The sequence below is a fragment of the Lepus europaeus genome, chromosome 5 (genome assembly GCF_033115175.1).
Source record: "Lepus europaeus isolate LE1 chromosome 5, mLepTim1.pri, whole genome shotgun sequence".
NCBI classification, from domain to species: domain Eukaryota; kingdom Metazoa; phylum Chordata; class Mammalia; order Lagomorpha; family Leporidae; genus Lepus; species Lepus europaeus.
In genome coordinates, this window is record NC_084831.1 from 92,777,010 (window position 1) to 92,799,836 (window position 22,827).

Consider the following 22,827-nt stretch of genomic DNA (forward strand, 5'->3'; position numbering starts at 1 on the left):
CCAGTGCATGAAAGACCTCTCTCTCTCTCTCTTTCTTTCTCTCTCTCTCTCCTCTGCCTCTGCCTCTCTCTAACTTTGACATTCAAATTGTAGGGCAATACTGTCATTATAACTGTAGGGCAGTTATAATCAAATCAAATTTTTGTGTACATTTTAGGGCAATTTAATAATGGCAAGGTACTGATACAAAAATAAACATGTGGACAAATGGAACAGAATAGAAACCCTAAAAAGTTAATCCACACATCTGCAACCAACTAATCTTTGACAAATAAGCTGAAATCAATCCCTGTAGAAAGGATAATCTCTTCAGCAGATGGTGCTTGGAAACTGGATCTCTGGATGCAGAAGTATGAAACAATACCTCTACCTTGCATCTTACACAAAAATCCACTCAAGATGGACCAAAGACATAAATCTATGATTGGCTACCATCAAATTACTAGAGGAAAAACTCAAGGAAATGCCACAAGACATTGGCATAAGCAAAGATTTCTTGGAAAAGACCCTAGGAGCACAGGCAATCAAAGCAAAAATAGTCAAATGGGATTACATCAAGCTAAGAAACTTCTTCTCTACCGAAGAAACACTCAGATAAGTGAAAAGGCAACTGACAGAATAGGAGAAAATAGTTGCAAACTATGAAAACTGATAAAAGACTAATTTCTATAATCTATAAAGAGCTGAAAAAACTCAACAACAACAAAATAAACAATCCAGTTAAGAAATTGGCAAAGGACTTAAATAGACATTTTTCAAAAGAGGAACAGCAAATGACCAACACACTTGAAAAAATGCTCAGGATCACTAGCCATCCGCGGAATACAAATCAAAACCACAATGAAGTTTCACCTAACCCCGGTTAGAATGGCTGTCATACAGAAGTCAACAAAAAATAAATGCTGGTGAGGATGTGGGAAAAAGGTACCCTAATCCATTGTTGGTGGGAAGGTAAACTAATACAGCCATTGTGGAAGACAGTTTGGAGATACCTCAGAAATCTGAAAATAGATCTATACCATATGACCCAACCGTCCCACTCCTGGGAATTTGCCCTAAGGAAATGAAATCAGTGTATGAAAGAGTGATCTGTACCCCCATGTTTGGTGCAGTTTAGTCAATTCACAATAGCTAAGATATTGAATCAACCCAGATGTCCATCAGCTTAAGACTGGATAAAGAAATTATGGTATATACACTACAGAAACTGCTCAGCCATAAAAAAAATAATTAAATACTATCTTGCAACAGAACAGATGCAACTGGAAACCATTATACTTAGTGAAATAAGCTAAGGCCAAAAAGATAAATACCATGTTTTCCCTTCTCTGTGTCAACTAGTAGAGTACTTAAAATGTGATGTATAGGATTGAAATTGGCATTTTGAGCTTTGATGATTGTTTACAGCCCTTGTCTGTACTACTGAGGGACAGTCCTTCTTCTTCTGCTTACTATTCATTGAACTCTTTATTTAGTGTATGGCTGGTTAATCTTATGAATATAAAGTAAACTGAAATTAGATCATTGTAAAAATTAAGGGAGGGATTAGGAAAGGAAGGAGGAAGAAGGGTGGGAGCATGCAAAAGAGGGAGCATAGGGTGGGAAGTATTACTATGTTCCTAAATCTGTATACATAAAATACATTAAATTTATATACCTTAAATAAAATTTAAAAAAACATGTAAATTCATATTCTCCCGAGAATAATATCTATCCCCATTGTGTTTTAAGATGCACAGTCATAGGATGAGCTGAGTGATAGTTGGGAGGATAGGTGCAGAGGTGAGTAAATAGGTCAGCTTGCTACTTGCTTGTCTTTTGGATAAATAAAGCATAACAACATTCATTATTTCTTACAATAGACTCATTTGACTTCCATGAGACACAGTCACTGAAGCAATGCACTCTGTGGCAATGATATGGGAACATTAAATAAAAATCAAATAAATTCTCATCAATAATTATTTGGAACATCACAGCATTGATAATACAGCATTTTTAATTGCATAACACATACAACAGTATATTTACAAAATATTTTAATTGTCCTTTTGTTTAGTGACCAGTGGATTTGCATCCCTAGGCATTTGGTCATAGTAAAATTCCATATTTATTCCATATTATATATATATATATATATATATATATATATATATATAAGAAGTATGCCTCTGTTATTTAAGTGGGAGAAAAACAAGTTGGAAAGAATATTAAGCATGACTTCAAAAAATCAAGATATTTTCAAACAAATAGGTTTAGAAAGGAATATATTTAGGAATCAACTATGTAGAAATAGTTTACCCATACCACAGTACCTCTTGGGAATGTTCCTTCTGTAGCCCCAGGGCAGTTTGAAGACTGCTGTCACATAGGACCTTCCATGCTTTTCTCTCTGCCCACTCTAAATTGCAAATACATGGACCAATTTGGCATTCTTCAAAAACTAGGCACACTTTCACTCTTCTGGAATTTTGCTCATGTTTTTCCTTCCATGGATGACTTCTTCCCTCCTGTCTTTCAAATTCCAATTCATCCTTAAGGCTCATATAAGGTTTCCAAACTTTGATGAATTTTCTTACTATTTCCAAGAGTGGCTGTTCCATTCTTCCCACTGTGGCACTTTATAGCTTTATAGGCTTACTTACTACAGCATACCCCAGTGTTTCAGAGTCTGCTTGTCGAGATCATCCTGGGAATAATACAGTCGCAGGAATAATAATTATTCTCTAATTCCCTGCCTCGTATTCTTAGTCACAAACTGGGTTAGTCTGTAGTTAACAGAGGAAATATGAAAATATTCAGTGCATGCAAAATGAAGAGCTGCATTTCAGTTAGAAGGTGGAGAAGTAAGAATGTGTTGCTGTAGCTCAGATTAAAGACTACTGAGATTTAACTAAGACCGAAGCAGAGGATATTTGAAAAGAATGGCTAAAATGTTGAGAGGAAAAAAAAAAAAATCCGAGTTTTGCTTTGAAAGCTCAGGAAGGACAACATTTAAGAGGAAATAAAAAACAGAATACAGTGAATGGCTTCTGAAAGAACACATAGGAAATGGACCTACTGATCCTGGCAATTAGGAAATCAATGCTAACCTTAACAACAAATAGTTTAACTTTCAATTCAAAAGTCAGAATTTACAACTCAAGAGCCATTCACAGAACACCTCTCACTTAAAGAGAGGCCCGGAAAATTTAGCATTTATTTGTACACACAGCTTCTGTGGAGTAAAATCAGAACTCTGTTACTAAGGAACAGTGGAACTCTGGATGAGGGGTGGGGAACTGCCAGTATCTGGTCACATCAGAGCTTATGGTGACCAGTACAGAAATCGTACTTCTCATGGCTATGTGTCTGCAGTGGATAGCAGGCAGTCCTGAGTCCACGTATTATGGGATGCCTCAATCTCTTGCCAGACTTCAGGCCCTGCCCAGGGCTCCTATTTCAGGACTAACAGATTTTTTCTCCATTTTTTGTTTCTCCTAAACTGTCATTGCAGTCACTTTATTTTGATTTCATAAAATATGAATATTCCTCAGAGTAACATCCCAGCAGTCACCTTTTGATTTTCCTTTCATCTTTCCTCTTCCTCCTGTTTTCTTCCTTTCTTCTATGCCTTCTTTCTGTTGGGGTTCCATGTTCCTTTGTATTTCTGTCCTATTGCAATACAGGCAACAATAAGGGATTCAGATTCTAACATTGAAAGAGAAAATTGAGCTAAAATCTGTGCTCTTTTGTAGGATAAACTTTTTTTGTTTAATTATTATATCACAAAAACATAAGGAATTCAAGATGGCTTGATGGCATAATTTGCATCTTTCAATAAACTTTAAATGGCTAAAATAGAAAATGAAACCAGAGAACTGTAATTATCCACTTCTAATCTTTAAGATTGAAATATGTAATTACTTCGTTTTCTTTCTTTTTTTCCTCCAGAAGGTGAGATTAGTTGAATGGTCTTTTAGAAATATGTGGTAGAAATCATCAAGAATTCCATTTAGGAGGTTAGCATTTTTTTGCTGTAAGACAAGGTCACTACAAGTACTAGAAGATACTTTCGTGATTAATTCACTTTTAAGGCAAAAAATGATAAACGTCTGCTATAATAAGGGAACATTATAATAAATTCTATCTAAAATTCATAATATAATATACAGTAATGACATAGAATTCTAAATCCTGTAGGGGGTCATGAAGATACGCTAATTTAGTAAATCATTCTTTGAACTCTCAAAGAAATTGTGAACCAGGGTCTTTAGACAACCTTCATGGTATAGTGGTCCAAGACCCCACACTTGGATTAATGTTCTACTCTCAGCATCTTGGAAGTCTTGATAGTTTTTGAAAAAGAAACCTCCCATTTTCACTGTGCACCAGGCCCCACAAATTATTACTGAGTTCTGTTCTCAGTTACTTGAAAGCAGAGGTAGAATTAGAGCTGTTCATCCCCTGTCCCCATTCTCCTCCCATAGTCAAATATGACTTTAAGTGAATTTCCTTCCTCCTTTTGGTGGCTTCCTTCCTTACACACAGTGTTCTGCTGCATTTACTACAGATACTGTATGAGCATGAAATGCCACCTTCCTTAGTTCCATCACAAGAGTAGCTGATTGGGGCCGGCACTGTGCCATAGTTGGCTAAGCCTCGGTCTGCAGCACCAGCATCCCAGATGGGCATCTGTTAGTGTCCTGGATGCCCCCTCTTCTGACCCAGCTCTCAGCTAATGGCCCAGAAAAGCAGCAGAAGATGGTTCAAGTGCTTGGGTCCCTGCATCCATGTGGGGGACCTGGAAGAAACTCCTGGTTCCTGGCTTCGGACTGGCCCAGCTCTGGTCATTGTAGCCATTTGGGGACTGAATCAACAGATGGAAGATCTTTCTCTCTGTCTCTCCCTCTCTGTCTCTCCCTCTCTCTAATTAATAAAAAAAGAAACGAGTGGCTGGTAAAGAGGCAGGATGGGAGGGAAGGTGCTTCGTCCAGTTCCTCGGCTAGACACAGACACACCCTGCATGGGCCCCCTCAGTTCTTGTTCATTAGCATGAGTTCAGTGTAAAATGTTTATCAAAAAACAAAACAGTTATGACAGCTAGCCTGACAATAAATGGAAATTTAATTTTTAAGATAAAAAAGGATAATTAAATTTTTTTTTTAAAATTCAGACTTATTACTTTGCCCTCATACAGTGTAAGGAGGGAGAAACAACAATAAATTAGAAGTATTCAATATCTGGGTAATATGTGCCTTTTAATATATTATATCCAATGCAATATATAATATAGTTACAGTTTCACGTATGATATTAAGTATACGTTATACACAAATGTATGGAGGGATAATGTCTAATTAATGTTTTGTAATATAAGTCTACCCTCCTTCCCACTTCATGATTGTTTTTTAGTTCACATCCTGAATGAAGATGCTTCTTTTCTTCTTTAGCTGTTCTCTGTCCATTTTGAATAAATGACAGCTCTAATCATTACTATGCTAACGAGTTTTTGAAGGAAGGATTTGCTAAATCTTCTGAATAGAGCCCTTCCTGAGGGAGCAGGAGTGGAGTTGCCCTGCCCTAACTCAGGGCACCTTGCTCCTGAAACAGTTCATAAACTCTTGGGGATTCTGTGGAGCCTTTGTGCTTGTTGAATGGCAAGGAAACCTCAGCCTCAGCATACAGGCTGACATGGCTGGCTAAGTCACTAGAAGTTTCTGAAATTTTCTTTATAATGTGAAACATTTCTCATAAATCTCTCAAATTGTTGTCTCTCAAGAAACAAGTGCCTCAGATTCTCAGTCCTTTTGAAACTTGGGATAATTATTTCTATTGTCTGATACTGCCTAGATATTAATTTGTTGAACAGTGTCTAAAAAGACTGATCAACAAAGTTATCATCAGCTGTTAACTGTTGACACCTAGTGTGCTGTACACAATCAAAACCATAGAAGTACTTAGGATCTAGTTAGGCCAGTAAACCAACCAGGTGCTCTCATAAGTAATGACTATGGATAAGGGTTCTGAATTAAGATCTAGATTTGAATAATTTACTGTTTGATCTTGTTCAAATCTATTGACTTCCTGCAGCTTTGAGTTTTTAAAAATTTGTTATTTTTCTTTTCTATAAAAATAGCATACAGGAGTAGGTGTTTTAGTGCAGTGGATTTAACTGCCACTAGGCGTGCAACCATCTGATACTGGAATGCCAGTATGAGTCCAGTTTCCTATTAATGCACCCTAGGAGGCCAGATGACAGCTCAAGTGCTTCAACCCCTGCGACCCAGGTGAGCGACCCAGATGGAGTTCTGGGCTCCTGATTTCAGTCTGGCTCTGCCCTGAGTGTTGGGAATAGAACCAACAGATGGAAGATTTCTGTCTCTGTCTCTATCTCTCTGTCTCTTTTTTCCCTCACTGTCAGTCTGCCTTTCAAGTAGATGGAAAGAAATAGGTAAATATTAACAACTAATAGACAGTACCAGTTTGCTAGACTATGATAACAAGATGCAGCAATTCTTGGAGCTAGAAGTCCATGATCAAGGTGTCATCAGGTTTGGTGTCTTCTAGGCCTCTCTCTTTGGCTTCAAGGATGGTTGTATTCTCATTGTGTACTAACATCCTGAAGCAGCTGGCTTGGTGTAAGAGTGGAATTGTTTTTTGAAGGTACAGTTACAAGAACATCTAAGTGGCAATATCCTGCAGAGCTGAACCCAAATCATTGAATCTGAGATATTTAAACAAAATAGTTATATTTGATTTTGCATTCCTGGTTTATATTTACAAAAATTAAGAAAGATTTATTCTAACTGTTACTTAGTAGCTTGCCTTTAGATATTATTACAATATTAGTCTAGAGCAAATATGGCTATGTAGCACTAAGAATCAAATGTATATTATACAGCTCAGTCTCCTGCTTTTAGGGTAATGTAAATGGCTTAGTTCTTGCCAGGATTACTGTACAGTCAGGCGAATATTAACTATTAGACAGAGATGGAAGCTTTATTGTAGACTTGGCGGAGTTAATTTATTCCTTTTAGCGTTCAGAAATCTTTCATAAAAGTAGATAACAAAGAGTCTAATGTATAATCTTGTTGTGAGTGGGTGGTTATACATTGAGATATGTGACACCCAGTTGTTAGAAGATCAGGGAAATGCAAAGCCCAACTGAAAGGCTAATTGTGTTTTGTGTCACATGTAGCACAGCAGTGGAAGAGGCACACTGTGCAGGAAACACTGTCTCTGAAGGCTGAGAGCCACTCCTTCTGCAGCATGTCCAAACAAATCTTATGCAGAAGAATGCATTGGTTCCCATCTTTCTCACCTTCATTTATGAGTGTAATGATTAATTCACCAAAAGATATTTAACAATATATAAAGGAGAATAAAAAATTTGTATGCTATTCTAATATATACGACCTGTGTTTCCAGTATGGGTAGAAAAGAGACCCTAGGCATTGAAGGATTTGCTGATTCCCAGATTTCTCTCTTACCACTTTATTGTTCTCTGTTCACCTGCTACATTAAGTTTTCAGGAGCAGCCATTTCATCCAGTTCTGGATACTTATGGGACACTACTTTTCCCAACACACTGATACTAAAGCTACTTTGAAACTCTATTTCCAAACCCATAACCCTTCAAGAACTATTAACAACTGATATTCTTTGATGGGCTCTTTTCCTGTCTCTGTGCAAAGTCACTGCACTTCCTGCAATATCTACAAAATTAGAGAATATGTTAGCTGACTGCTAAAGTGCTTTCCAAACCTAACATGATATGGATCTACAAGACATTGCATTTATGTTGGATTCATCCTCACTCCCGCCTTCATCCTGTACCATGATCTTCTTTCCTAATGCCCAGTCCAGTCTGCATGGTTTCTTTCTTACCAAAACCACTTAGAGTTAGCAGAGACATCAGAAACAGAATAGAGAATGTTCAACTGCCAACACAGCTTTAAAGTGCAAGATTTCTAAGAAACTGTGCTGTTCTTATAGTTAAGCTTTGTCTACATCTCTTAATCTTCTAATAACATTCTAAGAAAAACTTCCATTATTTCTACTAGGAAGAAGTTGTAAGCAGGTCTAATGATACTGTGATGCGTACTATCATTTCAGTGACAGAAGTACCAAGGTATACTTTGTAAATCCAGAACGAATATGCTAATCCACTTATTGAATGCCATTTGAGATTTCAATTTCAGTTTTTCAGTAGCCCAGTAAATATTTAGTCAGTTTCTAGTGTGTGCTTAATTTAGCTACAAAACTAAGTGTTCCATTTATTTTCCAAGCGGGAGAAAATTCTAAGTGTAGTTGTGATTTCCTGTCTTTTTTTTAAACTTTTATTTAATGAATATAAATTTCCAAAGTACAGCTTATGGATTACAAAGGCTTCCCCCCCCCATAACTTCCCTCCCACCCGCAACCCTCCCCTCTCCCACACCCTCTCCTATTCACATCAAGATTCATTTTCAGTTATCTTTATATACAGATCAATTTAGCATATATTAAGTAAAGCTTTCAACAGTTTGCACCCACATAGAAACACAAAGTGTAAAATACTCTTTGAGTACTAGTTATAGCATTAAATCACAAAAATTGGATGTGAGGGCGATCTGGCTGGGACATCTGTCACCCCATTGATTGCCAGGGTTGATTCAGCTGTTCTGGCTGGCTAGGTGGGTGTCCCCTTCCTCCCTCACTGCTCCATGTGCGTCCCTCCTGAAGCTCGGTCGAAGAGGATGACCTTTCCCGCTAGAGGAGGACCGGTCTTCGGTCAAGGGTACACGAGTAGCTGCGCTCCCCTGCTAGAACCTCCAAACAGGCTCTCAAAGTCCTGTCTTGTTTACATGTGTGCATGCAATGCATATCACAATTTGTAAGCACAAACTGTCTTCCCCCAAATGACACAGACACTTACATCTAAGGGGTTTTACCACTATTGTAACTTCTGAATCCTTTAATGAATAATGTTATAGGAAAACAAAGATTCGTAACTGTTTCATTAGTATCCTCCCAAACCCATAGTCTCCAACATGAGCCTGTTATTTCCATATTGATATTATAACTACATGGACAGCAAGTTCAACCATTTTTTTGAATGTTGGTTCAGTGAAACCACCTTCCAGTTCAACACCATATAATAGCTCAACCAACCTAACTGAATTGCCATGGAGTTTGAAACAGCCAGGTTGCGTATTCAGGTCAAACATCTTAGTTTTCCTGTAGGTGCATTCTAAGCAATTGGTTTGGACTATGTTTTTTCAATGTAATAATTATGTATTCTATATTATATAATACTTATATTGTTTTATTCTGCTTCTATATCTTCATAAATTAAATTTAGATGGAAAAATCCTGAGATTTTAAGAAGAAATATATGATGGAGCTTCAAAAATTCATGGGAAATACATATTATGAAAAACTATGAATGAATTTAAAGATTTCCTTGCCCCAACATAAACTTATCTTTTTTAAAAAGATTTATTTTATTATTATTTATTTGAAAGACAGAGTTACAGAGAGAGATAGAGACAGAGAGGGAGGACTTCCATCTGCTGCTTCACTCCCAAGATGGCCGCAACGGCCGGAGCTGAGTGGATCCGAAGCCAGGAGCCAGGAGCTTCTTCCGGGTCTCCCACACGGGTGCAGGGGCCCAAGGACTTGGGCCATCTTCCACTGCTTTCCCAGGCCATAGCAGAGAGCTGGATCAGAAGAAGAGCAGCCGGGAATAGAACCGGCACCCATATGGGATGCCGGTGCTTCAGGCTAGGGCTTTAACCCACTGTGCCACAGTGCCGGCCCCCTTTTCTATGACCTTTTTGAAGAACTCTCATAAAATAAATGGTTTATGGATTTATATCTATAGTCTATTGAGAAGAGCTTTAATTATCAGTGAAAGCCAAAATAAATACATAATCCTTTAACAAACAACACAAAACAAACAGAATAGTATGAAAAATATGAATTTTAAAAAGAATTTTTAAAAACATACAGTGAGAAGCATTTACCCAAAGTGATGTCTATTAAACAAAAAAAATCAGTTCTGGTGGAAGCAATATGGTTTTTGTTTTCTGCTTATATGAAATGTTTTGTAAAGGAATATTTGAGTGTTTATGACTTCATGGATGTAATAGCCTCTGTGGGAATGTTTTATTCATCATCTAGAATGCTGAGATTTCCAAGTTACCATTTAGGATCAAAATGAATACCTGTATTGACATCCATTTCCAGCTAAGAGAGCAAAAGGGAAAGAAATTGCCACGTGGCCTGAAAAATAAACAAATGGATAGAATATATGAAATAAGAGTTACCAAGCCACTTGCTGGCATCAACCAATGTAGGCCAGTGGTCCCTGAGAGATGAGGGGGAAGTGATGTGAGTCCTATAATGTTCCTATTTTATTTTTGTGAGAGTTTCCAGGATATAGCATTTGGAGGCAGAACCCAGGCCGATCCTGGCCAGCTCCCTGCCAGAGGAGACACAGAACTGAGAGTTTTCACAGCGGTGCACTAGAGAAGAGACACCTGCACAGAAGCAGAACTCCAGGGAGAGGCGGCAGGTCCCTTCGCGCCTTCAGCAAAGTGCAGCTAGATGCATGCGTGTGAGGCAACTCCCAAGGCCAGGGAAAGAATTACCTAAGCAGATTGGAAGAAGATTGTCTGGCTGTGATGCAGGGCCATACAAGGCACCTTTTCCCACCAGCCAAACTGAGAAAGCTCATGGCTCATCTTTCTCAGTGGTAGGAAATAGTCTGAAAAACTCCTTCAGTCTTGCTGGAATCTGAAAAGCAAGCTCGAGCAGTATTGTAGTATCCCTTGTTACCTCTGTTAACACTGTGATTTATAATGAATGCTATCTGGGCAAAGTTACTTAGTCTAGTGGTTAGGATGCCAGTTAAGCTTAAATTCCATGTCCCATATCGCAGTACCTGGATTTGATTTCTGGCTTCTGTTCCTGTCTCCAGTTTCCTGCTAATGCATATGCTGGAAGCAGCCATCATTACTCAAGTAAATTCTTTAGGAAAATATCCTATAATTTTTTAGGAAAATATTCTATTTACATGGTATAATAACGCTATGTAAGTTGTCTTTTTTTTTCACTTGATATTAAAGAATTTTTAACTAAACATTGACTTTAATTACTTCCATAAATTTGATCATTTAGACATGCCATGATTTATTATAATCATTTTTATTGAATTATTATTTATTATAATTTGCTGTGAAAATGTTGAACATTTGCCTAATTTTATATGATTTATCATTTAAATAATATTTCAATGTTCACCTATTGGATAAAACTATTTTCATGGGGGAAGTTTCTCTGAACTGGGAATTGTTTACTTTAGCATGCTTGTAAGCTACAATGTCCTCGTTCTAATGTAAAAAGTCGCTATTGCCCTCTGATGACTTACTATGCAAGGCACTGTAAGATAGAAAACCGGAATGTAAATATAGAACTTGGGCCATATAGAGGTTCAAAGGAAGGAGAACTGACCATGGGAGCTCCAGGGTGATATGCTTAATTTGAATTAGAAAGGATTAAACAATATTTTTAATATACCAGTTGCGATATCAGGAGAATATGAGGAATGGAACTGTGCCGTAGGCATTCTCCTGCAGGGATCTGCTCTTGCTCCGGGTTTGTGTGTTTTCTCAGCAGTCCTGCACAGCGGTCAGTCTAACTTGAGCCATATGTTCCTATGCTAAACAATAGCCATCTTTTGCTATGTCTTGGGTAGAAATGGTCTAAATGCCTACTTGCTGATTTTAATCATGTTTGCTGAGATGAAGCCAAGTTGACAATTTGATTTGCTGAATGTTTTTAGTATGCAGAGAAAGTCTCCACATACATTAAAAAAGAAGAGAATCTCCCCCAAAGTGGTGTTATTGTTTTTAAAGTAAAAAATACATATGAATATTTTCTTCTATAGGATTCAGATTTTATTAAAAAGATTTTTATTGTTTAAAAAATATGTGCTGTTGGAAATATTATAAAAACCATTAATGTTAATGAGCAGAGAAGTAGGAGACACTCAGTGTAAAACCTAAAAAGAAGGAACAAAAAAAGATTCACAGGCAAATTAAAACCCTGACCGAATATATAACATGCAATAATGTATATAATGAATAAAAATGTTATATTGATATCAATGAAAGCAGAAAGCAAACATGCTTATCTTGAGCAGACATCGGTATGTAGTGGTGAGATCCTTAAAATTATTCATTTTGAAAAGCTCTGAAAGTTAGGATACCACTCTGGTGTTAGTGAAGTTTTGCATGATTATTTAGAGAAAGGCATGACAGAACTAAGAAAACAATGCTGGAACTTGGTTCAGACTGCAGTGAGAATTTTAAATTACCTGAACAGGGATGTAAGAACCTAGTTTACCGGCACACCGGGTTCTAGTCCCAGTCGGGGCACCGATCCTGTCCCGGTTGCCCCTCTTCCAGGCCAGCTCTCTGTTGTGGCCAGGGAGTGCAGTGGAGGATGGCCCAAGTCCTTGGGCCCTGCACCCCATGGGAGACCAGGAGAAGCACCTGGCTCCTGCCATCAGAACAGCGCGGTGTGCTGGCCGCAGCGCGCCTACCGTGGCGGCCATTGGAGGGTAACCAATGGCAAAGGAAGACCTCTCTCTCTTACTGTCCACTCTGCCTGTCAAAAAAAAAAAAAAAAAAAAAAAAGCTAGTTTAAGTATTCAGGGTACAGTAGTAAACTATGAAGGAATCATTTGTAAAAGCCTCTGTGAATAGGCTAGGAAAAGATCAGCAAAGACAGGACACTTGTGCTGCTGCTTTCTCTCCTCTGTGCCTTGACAGATATTTCCAAGCAATTGCACCACTCTTTCCCATGCTGCCTCAACTTGAGCTTGGAATGCTTACCATAACACCATGTGTACAATACCAGCAGATGTTCTTTAACCTGACAGGCTAGTCTAAGATACATCAATGCTTTGAGTTTCTCATTTCTACTCTTTTGATGGATCTGTTGAATGTGACATAAAATAGTTCATGCTAAAGTGTGTTTACAGTAAAATGCTGGAAATTATCACATGGAAAAATGGCTGCTAAGATGATTATCTGTGGTTATAAAAATGTGACTAATGTACTAATTTAAGGTCATTTGCACACAACCTGGAAGACCTTACTATATGCAGATATTCTGTTAGGTTCATATTCTTCATGTCCATTGCTCAAAATGATCTTTAACATTAATCTGAAATAAATTTAGCCTCAAGTGACCTCTATACTTCATTGATAAATTTTTCCTCAAATGGCTTCTGTTCATAGGGAATTGTGACTGAACTTGTTGTGCAAGCAAGTTATCATACAATTTATGTGTATACTCTGGTAAGCAGACAACACTTCAGTCAATCGTGGCAGTTATGCTCTTAGCCAATCCATGCTGGAGGTTACAGAATTATGCCTAAACAAGGCAAAAATCAAACTGTAGCCATCATGGAATCTCCCTGTCCTGCTTTTTCTGAATATACATACAGCTTACCACAGTGTTCCTGAGGACCGTCTAAGCCATCTTCAGTCTGGAATGCTGTCTGGATCTAGAAACTTTTCTTGCTCAAATAAAATTTGCTAAATTAAATTGATCCCAGATCTCTCCCTTTAGCCTGCAACAGAGTGGCAGAGTCAACAGAACCTGATGTAGAACTTCTAGCAATCCCGGAAGCAGCCAGTCACCTGTCAGGTACCCCCTAGGGCCCTTCAAGCCCAGTACTCTCTTGAGGCAACTGGAAAGCCTGGGTGGGTCTCTACCTCAGATCCTGAACTCCACGGAGTTGTGTTCTGAGCTCTCTGAACTCGTTTGAACAAACATTTTGGCATCTCTTTCCCACTTTCCTGAATTGGCTTCAGTTAAGATAGCATCCATGTCTCCCTGGGTTATACAGAATCTCAACTGGATTCAGGGCCAAATTGTACTTGACAGTTAACTGGATTGGATATAGTTAAGGCCTTAGATGAGTATTTTTGTTTGTTGATTTTTAAAATTTGTATCTATTGTTTTTCTTGGTAATTGGGCTCATCACAATGCAAGGAATCTAAGGACTTCTCACCTTCTAGAACTCCATCAGGGTTCACATATCAGCATCATGTTTGGGGTGATGGGTTAACCATAGTAGATGCAGCTTAGAAAACTAATAGCCACATGTAATTTGCATTCAATAATTTATTTATTTATTATTTCATTATGAAAACAGGGAGCAGAACTCCAGTAGAAACAGTAAGATGTGTTCTCTAGCTGATGTGTGGAAGCACTTTAAAGATGAAATGAATTAAAAATTGCTTCCTTGGAAGATTCTTTGGAAGAGGCAAATGATTAACTTAAAGCTGCGGGCTGAGGCAATGATGAAAGAGGACTGTACTTTAAACTGACCCCTACCATCCCTTCCCTCTGTGCAGCTTTACATAAAGGCTCTGAGTCTACTAATCCATTGGCCCAAATACCTTTCCCCTTGAAGATAATAAAACAGAGGAAGGTAGACAGATGCTTTACAAATTGAGACCTTCTGACCTATCAGATCTGCCTGTGATAACCACTTTTATACCATGGTCTGAGGCAGAGCAGAGAGCCATTATAAGAAAGGAATTTCCAAATCTAAAAGAAAATCCTCAAAAATTTCCTGAGGAATTTAGCATTCACATAGGCTCTTATGATCCATGCTTCCCTGACATTGGCCAGTTTACACATATGACACCGGTACACAGTGAAGCTTGAGAATGGGTGACCGAAGCAGAATGGAAGGATCCTGAGCAAAGTATTAAAGAATCTTCCAAAACCTCTTCCAGGGAGGGATCAAGGGGAGCTAGGAAGATTGCTGAAAGCCTTTGAAATTCAATCTCCGAAGTTTCCCTGCAGAGAATTGATGGATCCATTGCACAGTCTTGTAGGCAGAAGGCTGAACCAGGTTCAGATTATAGAGCTCCTTTGGAAACAGTTTGAGAAGAATTCTGCACTAGAAATATATCAGGGCGTATTTCCAGCAGGAATTGAAATGACATTATGTGCTTTATCTGTAAAAGGACTTCATCTTGAACTTACTGGTATAATTAAAAAATAAAATCTGGAATGAGAGGTTACAGAGATGGTTGAATCAGTGGCGTTAGCCGAGCATCTTGAGAGGACACTGGAAAAGAGGGGAAAAATGACTCCAAAGGCTAACAAGCTTATGTTCCTCTAACTGCAGTAATTGCAAAGAAGTGGACCAAAGGAACTTTCCTTTCTTTATTTTAAACTATAGATGAGGGACCAGTGTTGTGGCACAGTGAGTTAGGCCATTGGCATCCCATAATGGAACACTAATTCTAGTCCTGACTGCTCTGCTTCTTATCCAGCTCCCTGCTAAAGCACCTGGGAATTCAGTGGAAGATGGCACAAGTGCTTGGCCCTTGTCACCAACCTGGGATTCCCAAATGAGTTCTGGGCTCAGGGCTTTAGCCTGGCCCATATCTGGCCTTGTGGCCATTTGGAGAGTGAACCAGCAGATGGAAGATTTCCTCTATCTCTCTCTCTGTCTTTTCCTCTCTCCATCATTCTACCTTTCAAATAAATGAAATAAATATTTAAATAAATAAATAAAATAAACCAAAGCAGAAAAGGCCTGGATAATGAATCTTGTACCTCTAGAGTTCTTCCTCTATTGCAATATAGCAAAGCACTGGAGTGGACATTGTTTACTTTTATGTCGGTCTGCAAATAAACCCCTTTTCCTTTGGGGCTTACCTGTTTTCTCACTAGACAAAGTCCATGAGAAAATAATGAACATGATGGGGCTCTGAGTGATTTTCCAGTAAAATGTTTCTGATAATGCCTGCCCCTTCCTGTTATACCTGGGACACTCTAAATCCCTTGGAGAAAAAAGGTAATTTCTATGGTGAGAGTTTCAAGTCAGGTACAAGAGGCACATATATCTGAGCTGTCCAATGGACATGGTGGGCATTTCCAGAAAAACATACCTTTTTACTGTGTAATACCACACCTGTGAACTTGCTAGGGCTAGACTGGCTCTTGAAAGGGAAGGATGAAGTTCTCTTCAGAGGGAGAAATAATCTTAGTTTCCTGACTCTCCTGAACCAAATCTGTTGTGCTCCCTGTGGGCAGAAATGGATGTGTTTGAAACTCAGGCCTGCATTATGACTCCCTGACCTTTCTAAAATATCTGAATGTTTGTAGGCTTATTCTTCCACTGAGAGAAGAAAGTTTGAAGTTTTGGAGCTGTGAAAGTCCAAATAGATAATTCTAAACTTTGTTCTAAATTATCCCAATAACCATTGAAACCTGAAGCAATTAAAGGACTCTTACTATTTCAGAAGAAAACACATGTTTATCATTCCATGCACCAGTCCTTATAATACTACAGTCCTGCTGGGCAAAACAAAGCACAAGTGGACAAGGGTGAGTATTTGTTAAACAACTATGAGCCATTCATACAGTGCAATACCTAGGTTTCCTGTGGTTTCGAATACAAACAATTGTCCAATGTGCCTGTTGATTTAAAATGATTCTTAGTCATAGCCCTTTGATCACTGCTCTTAGAATTCCAGTTAAGAAAGTCAGTATTTGTTTGCATTTCTTTGGAAAAATCAATAGAACACCTAGACTATTGTGCCAAGAGAATTGACTGAGGCCCCATTTTATTTTTTTCAGGCATTTTTCATTAGCACTTGGAAATCCCACAATTGCCCCCAAATTCTACCATAATTCAGTCATTTGACAATCTTTTTTGCGTCCTCCAGCTAGAAACTGATCTGAAAGTGACTCAATTTACTTCTTAGAACAACTTGTGCGTAAGGGTCATAAGGTTTTGATGGAAAAGATGTGGTTTTCAAGGGAAAATATCCAGTATTTAGGACATGCGTATGACTGTTAGAGGAACTTCCCTCTCCCCAAGGGAACACAACTATTGAGAAATTTCCCCAGCCTACAACTAAAAGACAGTTGCAAGGCTTTCTTGGACTTGCAGGATGCTGCAGCTACAAGGTTCCTAAATCTCCCCTGTGACCTCACGGTTGGATGACCTCAATACCAGTGCAGTGTCAGGACCTTTGCTTTGGGAAGGCAGTTCATGACCATGCCTCTAATGAAACAGAGCTGGCCTTACAATAACCCATGATTATTGCTACCAAGTTGTACTAAGCCTTTCCCATTATTCATGCACAAGCATAAAATGCAGGCACTAGGAGTTCTTACACAGAAACAGGGGGAAAATATAAGTCTATGGCATATGACAACCTGCAGTTGATCCAGTCACTAAGGCAATTTTTAACCATTAAAAAAAGCAACAGCGGTATGTTAGTCAAAGTCTAATTTGAGTTAACATTAGGGAGGATCTCTTGTAGTTTCTACATGCTGTGGAAAATCTATCGAAGTCCAGCCAAATCCAGTATCTTTCAATGAACAGACTAATATTTTTAGGAAATCATTTTGTCTCCTTCCAATCTCCATCTAAAATGCTGCAACTTACTTAAACCTTCTACCTTACTATCATTACCTGATAATGGTAAAGACAGTTGTGTGAATGTGGTATCATGATGAGTAATTCCTCATGTGTGGAAATCCATTGCTCTATTAGCTAATTCTAATTTGATTCTTTTTTATTGAATCTTACACCAAACTCAGACAAAAAATATCAGGTAGAGTATTCTATCACAAATAAAAATGAACTATTAAATGGAGGAATTCTTCCTCAATTTAAGTCTGGCCAACCTGCAGAGATTTTTGCTTTCCCTCAAGCTTGTCATACAGCTAAGGGAAAAACCAATAAAGTTATACACAGGGCCCAGTGTTGTGGCATAGTGGGTGAAGCCGCCATGATGCCGCCATCCCCTAAGCAATCCAGTTTGAAACCCATCTGCTCCACTTCTAATCCAACTCCCTGCTAATAGCCTGGGAAAGCAGCTGAAGATGGCCCAAGTGTTTGGGCCCCTGCCATTAGGGTGGGAGACGCAGATGAAGCTCCTGGCTCCAGGCTACTGCTGGGCTCAGCCCTGGGCTATCTGGGGAGTGAACCAGTAGAAGGAAGATCTCTCTCTCTCTCTCTCTGAATTTCAAGTAAATAAATAATTTCTTTCTAAAGAAAGTTTTACATAGATAGAATATATGGTTTTGTGGTTGTTCATGATCTTGACATATTACAGGAACAGAGGGGTTTCTCATATCTAGTGGGACTTCCATTAAACATGAACATCAAGTAGCTGAATTTCTTTCTGCTATTGTGTTGCCATCACAGATCAACAGAATTAAGATTGAATCCCATTGTTCTAAAATTGAACCTGGATATCAAGGGAATGCATGGGTAGATTTCATGTTAAGTCAGCTCATGCTAAAATATAGTAAGGATGTGAAATTTGAATGAATTTCACAGGACTGATCCAAGTAAACTTCCTTATGAGACTTTATTTTATGGTGGAATGCATCTGATTGAGAAAAGAAAAATTGGTGTCTGAGGGAGTATAATTTTAGTATTAAGTTTGAACTCACAGAAAGCCTGGGTAGTTGTGTGTTCCTCCTCAAGTCTTGGAAGCTTCCACCATTAAAAAATTTATATTCCATTATTCTACTATTCACCATGGAGCAAGCAAGATAATTCAAATTATAAAGAAATATTGGTGGAGTGACTATTCTAAATTGAAAAAATAGCTTTTAATCAGTATTTGTTTTGTTGAATTTATAACTCTGCAGAGACAAGAAAGGCTTCAAGTGGTGGATTTTTAATCATATATTTGTAAATATACTTTTTTTGGTATTTTATATCTTTTATTCTTTTTTTATTAAACTTTTATTTAATGAATATAAATTTCCAAAGTACAGCTTATGGGTTACAATGGCTTCCCCCTCCCAAAACTTCCCTCCCACCCACAACCCTCCCCTTTCCCGCTCCCTCTCCCCTTCCAATCACATCACGATTCATTTTCAATTCTCTTTATATACAGAAGATCAGTTTAATATATATTAGGTAAAGATTTCAACAGTTTGCCCCCATATAGCAACACAAAGTGAAAAAAAATACTGTTGGAGTACTAGTTATAGCATTAAATAAGAGTGTACAGCACATTAAAGACAGAGATCCTACATAATATTTTTTTAATTAATTAATTTTCTATGCCATTTCCAATTTAACACCAGGTTTTTTTTTCATTTCCAATTATCTTTATATACAGAAGATCGATTCAGTATATAATTAGTAAAGATCTCATCAGTTTGTACCCACGCAGAAACACAAAGTGTAAAAATACTGTTTCAGTATTAGTTATAGCATCACTGCGCATTAGACAACACATTAAGGACAGATCCCACATGGGATGTAAGTACACAGTGACTTCTGTTGCTGACTTAACAATTTGACATTCCTGTTCATGGCGTCAGTAATCTCCCTAGGCTCTAGTCATGAGTTGCCAGGGCTATGGAAGCCTTTAGAGTTCGCTGACTTTGATCTTATTCCGATAGGGTCATAGTCAAAGTAGAAGTTCTCTCCTCCCTTCAGAGAAAGGTACCTTCTTCTTTGATGGCCCCGTTCTTTCCACTGGGATCTCACTCACAGAGATCTTTCATTTAGGTCTTCTTCTTCTTCTTCTTTTTTTTTTTCTTTTCCATGGTATCTTGGCTTTCCATGCCTACAATACTCTCATGGGGCCAGATCCGAATGCCTTAAGGGCTGATTCTGAGGCCAGAGTGTTGTTTAGGATGTCTGCCATTCTATGAGTCTGCTGTGTATCCCACTTCCCATATTGGATCTTTCTCTCCCTTTTTGATTCTATCAGTTAGTATTAGCAGACACTTGTCTTGTTTGTGTGATCCCTTTGACTCTTAGACCTATCAGAGCCATCAATTGTGAACTGAAATTGTGAACAGTTCATCTGTTTGAGACTTTAAGTTAAAGCTACCTAAGAAAATTCTTCCCCAGATGCAGACAGCATCATAACATCTGAACAGTTTTTCCAAAATTGCGGTCAAGAGTTCGCCATCACCACAAGGGCCTTATTTTTTCTCTTACTTCCAATAGTTCTAATCTTTTCTCTTTCTTTTTTTGACAGGCAGAGTGAGAGAGAGAGACAGAAAGAAAGGTCTTCCTTCTGTTGGTTCACTCCCCAAATGGCTGCTACGGCCAGCGTGCTGCACTGATCCGAAGCCAGGAACCAGGTGCTTCCTCCCGGTCTCCCATGAGGGTGCAGGGACCCAAGCACTTGGGCCATCTTCCACTGTCTTCCCGGGCCACAGCAGAGAGCTGCACTGGAAGAGGAGCAACTGGGACTAGTATCCGGCGCCCCAACCAGGACTAGAACCTGGGGTGCCGGCACCACAGGTGGAGGATTAGCCTAGTGAGCCATGGCCCTGGCCCCTAACCTTTTCTCTTTCCACACAAGGTAATACATAGGACCATAGTCTGTCAATGGTTTTAGGAAAAGCTTGTGCTTTGCTCTGGCATGAAACCACAGTAATTTTTGGGATTGGGGGTTAAAAAGAAAAAAACAGAAATAAATCCAATTAGGAAACACTCTGAAATTCCAGAGAGTGGTCAATTACCCTTGATATGCTTGACATCACCATTGTTTGTTTTTTGCACTCCCTGGGGGTGATACCCTGACTTTTGCAATTCAGAACCCAGTTGCTACAGGTATAGAAATCTTATACAGGTGACACCAGTACAACACATATTTGAGACTTGGGTACCCATGTTTATGAAGGCACAAATGACCGCTTCTACAATGTCACTGAATTTAATTCAATATAGTCTTGTACCTTTAGATGTAGTTATGCATCCCTTCAACATGGATAAGGGGGCCACAACCAGCCATTGATGAGTAAGGAGATAACCCAGCAAGGTGGCCTTCTTTTTCTGTCCTGGAGGGCCTCTCGGAGAATTTGCCAAATTTTGTTGTGCCTACTTCCTGGCTTGAGACTTCATATTTGGCCTCACTCACTCCTGAATAGACTTGTTTGAGAGTTCCCAGCATATTACTCTTAATTGGAAGTCAAAGTGGTAAACAACTAAAATTAGTATCTATCTTAAAATGGATAAGGAAAAGTTGGTTTCCATGGAGGAAATTTTCCACTGGGTTCTCCCAGCAGTATTAGAATAACAGGTGTGCAGAATTCAAAGTTAGTTCATTGATTTGGTAAAATTATGGCCTTTGTAGGCTATGAAACCTCTCAGGGATATAAACAGGTAGAGGCCACCTTCCATCAAATGGCTGGGATATTCTTCAGCAAGAACACTTAGTGGAGTATCACATAATTCTTCATGTTCTCTTTGCCAAGTTGGGGTCTTGTGTGTGCTACTGAACAAAATTTGGTGCTGAATTTATATTTCCAGGATATTAGTAACTGTGAAGAGTCTAATTCAAAAATGATTGAAACAATGGTTTCTCCTGACACTGCCACCAAACAAGTTAAAGAAATTTCTCAAGGGAAATAAACACATGATGTGTTCACAGTAATAGTTAGCTACTCTACTCTGTTTTTAATTGCTTTTTGTATATGCTGAGAAGCAGGAGTCTAGTCATTCTTCTGCATGTGGATACCCAATTTACCCAGAAAAGCAGAGAGACAGAGAGAATTTCTAGTCTCCTTTTCACTTGCCAATGCCTGTCACAGCTGGGGCAGGGCCAGGCCAAGTCCAGGAGTCTCAATATTATTCTAGGTCTCCACATAGTTAGCAGGTACCCAACTTATTGAACCATCTCTTGATGTGTCCTAAGGTACATATTAGTAGGGAACTAGCACCCCTGTCAAAGATCAGTTGGCTCTAGAGTAATAGATTTACATTTCGGGTCCCTATTCTGTTCTATTGTCTGTGCATGTTATTTTAACTTTCATACTAATTCTATGCTGTTTTAATTACTGTAGCTTTATAATATATTTTAATGTCAGGGAGTGTAATAGCTCTTGATTTGTTTTTTTATTTTTATTTTTTCTCAAGATTACTTTGGCTATTTGGGATCGTTGTGGTTCCATGCAAATTTTAGTAGTGTTTTCTCCTTCTATGAAAAAAAAGTCTTCGATAATTTCATAGGGATTATACTGACTCTATGGATAACTTTGTGTAGTATGACCATTTTAATATTATTGATTTTTCCAATCTATGAACACAGGATATATTTCCATATCTTTGTGTCCCCTTCAATTCCTTTCAGCAAGAAACTCAAACAACTCAATAGCAAAACATCAAGTAAAACAATTTAAAAATGGACAATAGATTTAAACAGACATTTCTCAAAGGAAGACATATAAATGAGCAATAACTGCATGAGAATATATTCAACATCATTAATCAGCATGAAAACACAAATAAGACTGTAATGAAATATCACTTTACTTTAGTTACATTGACTGTTATCAAAAAGACAAAAGATAACAAGCACTGGAAATCATGTGGAGAAAAAAGCACTCTTGCACTCTGTTGGAGGGAATATAATTTGATATAGCCATGCTGGAAAACAGTGTGTATTTTCTTCCATAAGCTAGAAATAGAACTACCATATGATCCAGCAATTCCACTATTGGGTATAAATCCAATGGAAATTAAATCATTCTGTTAAAGACACATCTATACTCAAATGTTTATTTCAAAAGTATTCATAATACCCAAGGGATGGACAACCTAAGCACCCCTCCATGATGAGGGGATAAATAAAATATCCTACATATGTGATATGAAATGCTATTTAGCCATAAAAAAGATAACATCTTGTCATTTGCAACAAACTAGATGAAACTGAAGGTCATTATGCTAAATGAAATAATTCAAACTTAGAAAGACAATTATCACATGTTCTCACTCATAATTGGAATCTAAAAAAATGATCTCATAGAAGATAAAAGTATAATGGTGTT

At 38.3% G+C, this 22,827-nt stretch overlaps 1 protein-coding gene across 1 annotated transcript in view; it reads left to right on the plus strand.

The window, feature by feature from the left end:
• The window catches only part of SNX7 (sorting nexin 7), a 148,977-nt gene extending 128,534 nt beyond the window's left edge, over nt 1-20,443 (plus strand). The window contains exon 9 of the mRNA XM_062191805.1: nt 20,028-20,443. Within this exon, the coding sequence (XP_062047789.1) occupies nt 20,028-20,036 (9 nt within the window). The 3' untranslated portion in view covers nt 20,037-20,443. The remainder of the gene's footprint in view (nt 1-20,027) is intronic.
• The last annotated feature ends 2,384 nt before the right edge of the window (nt 20,444-22,827 follow it).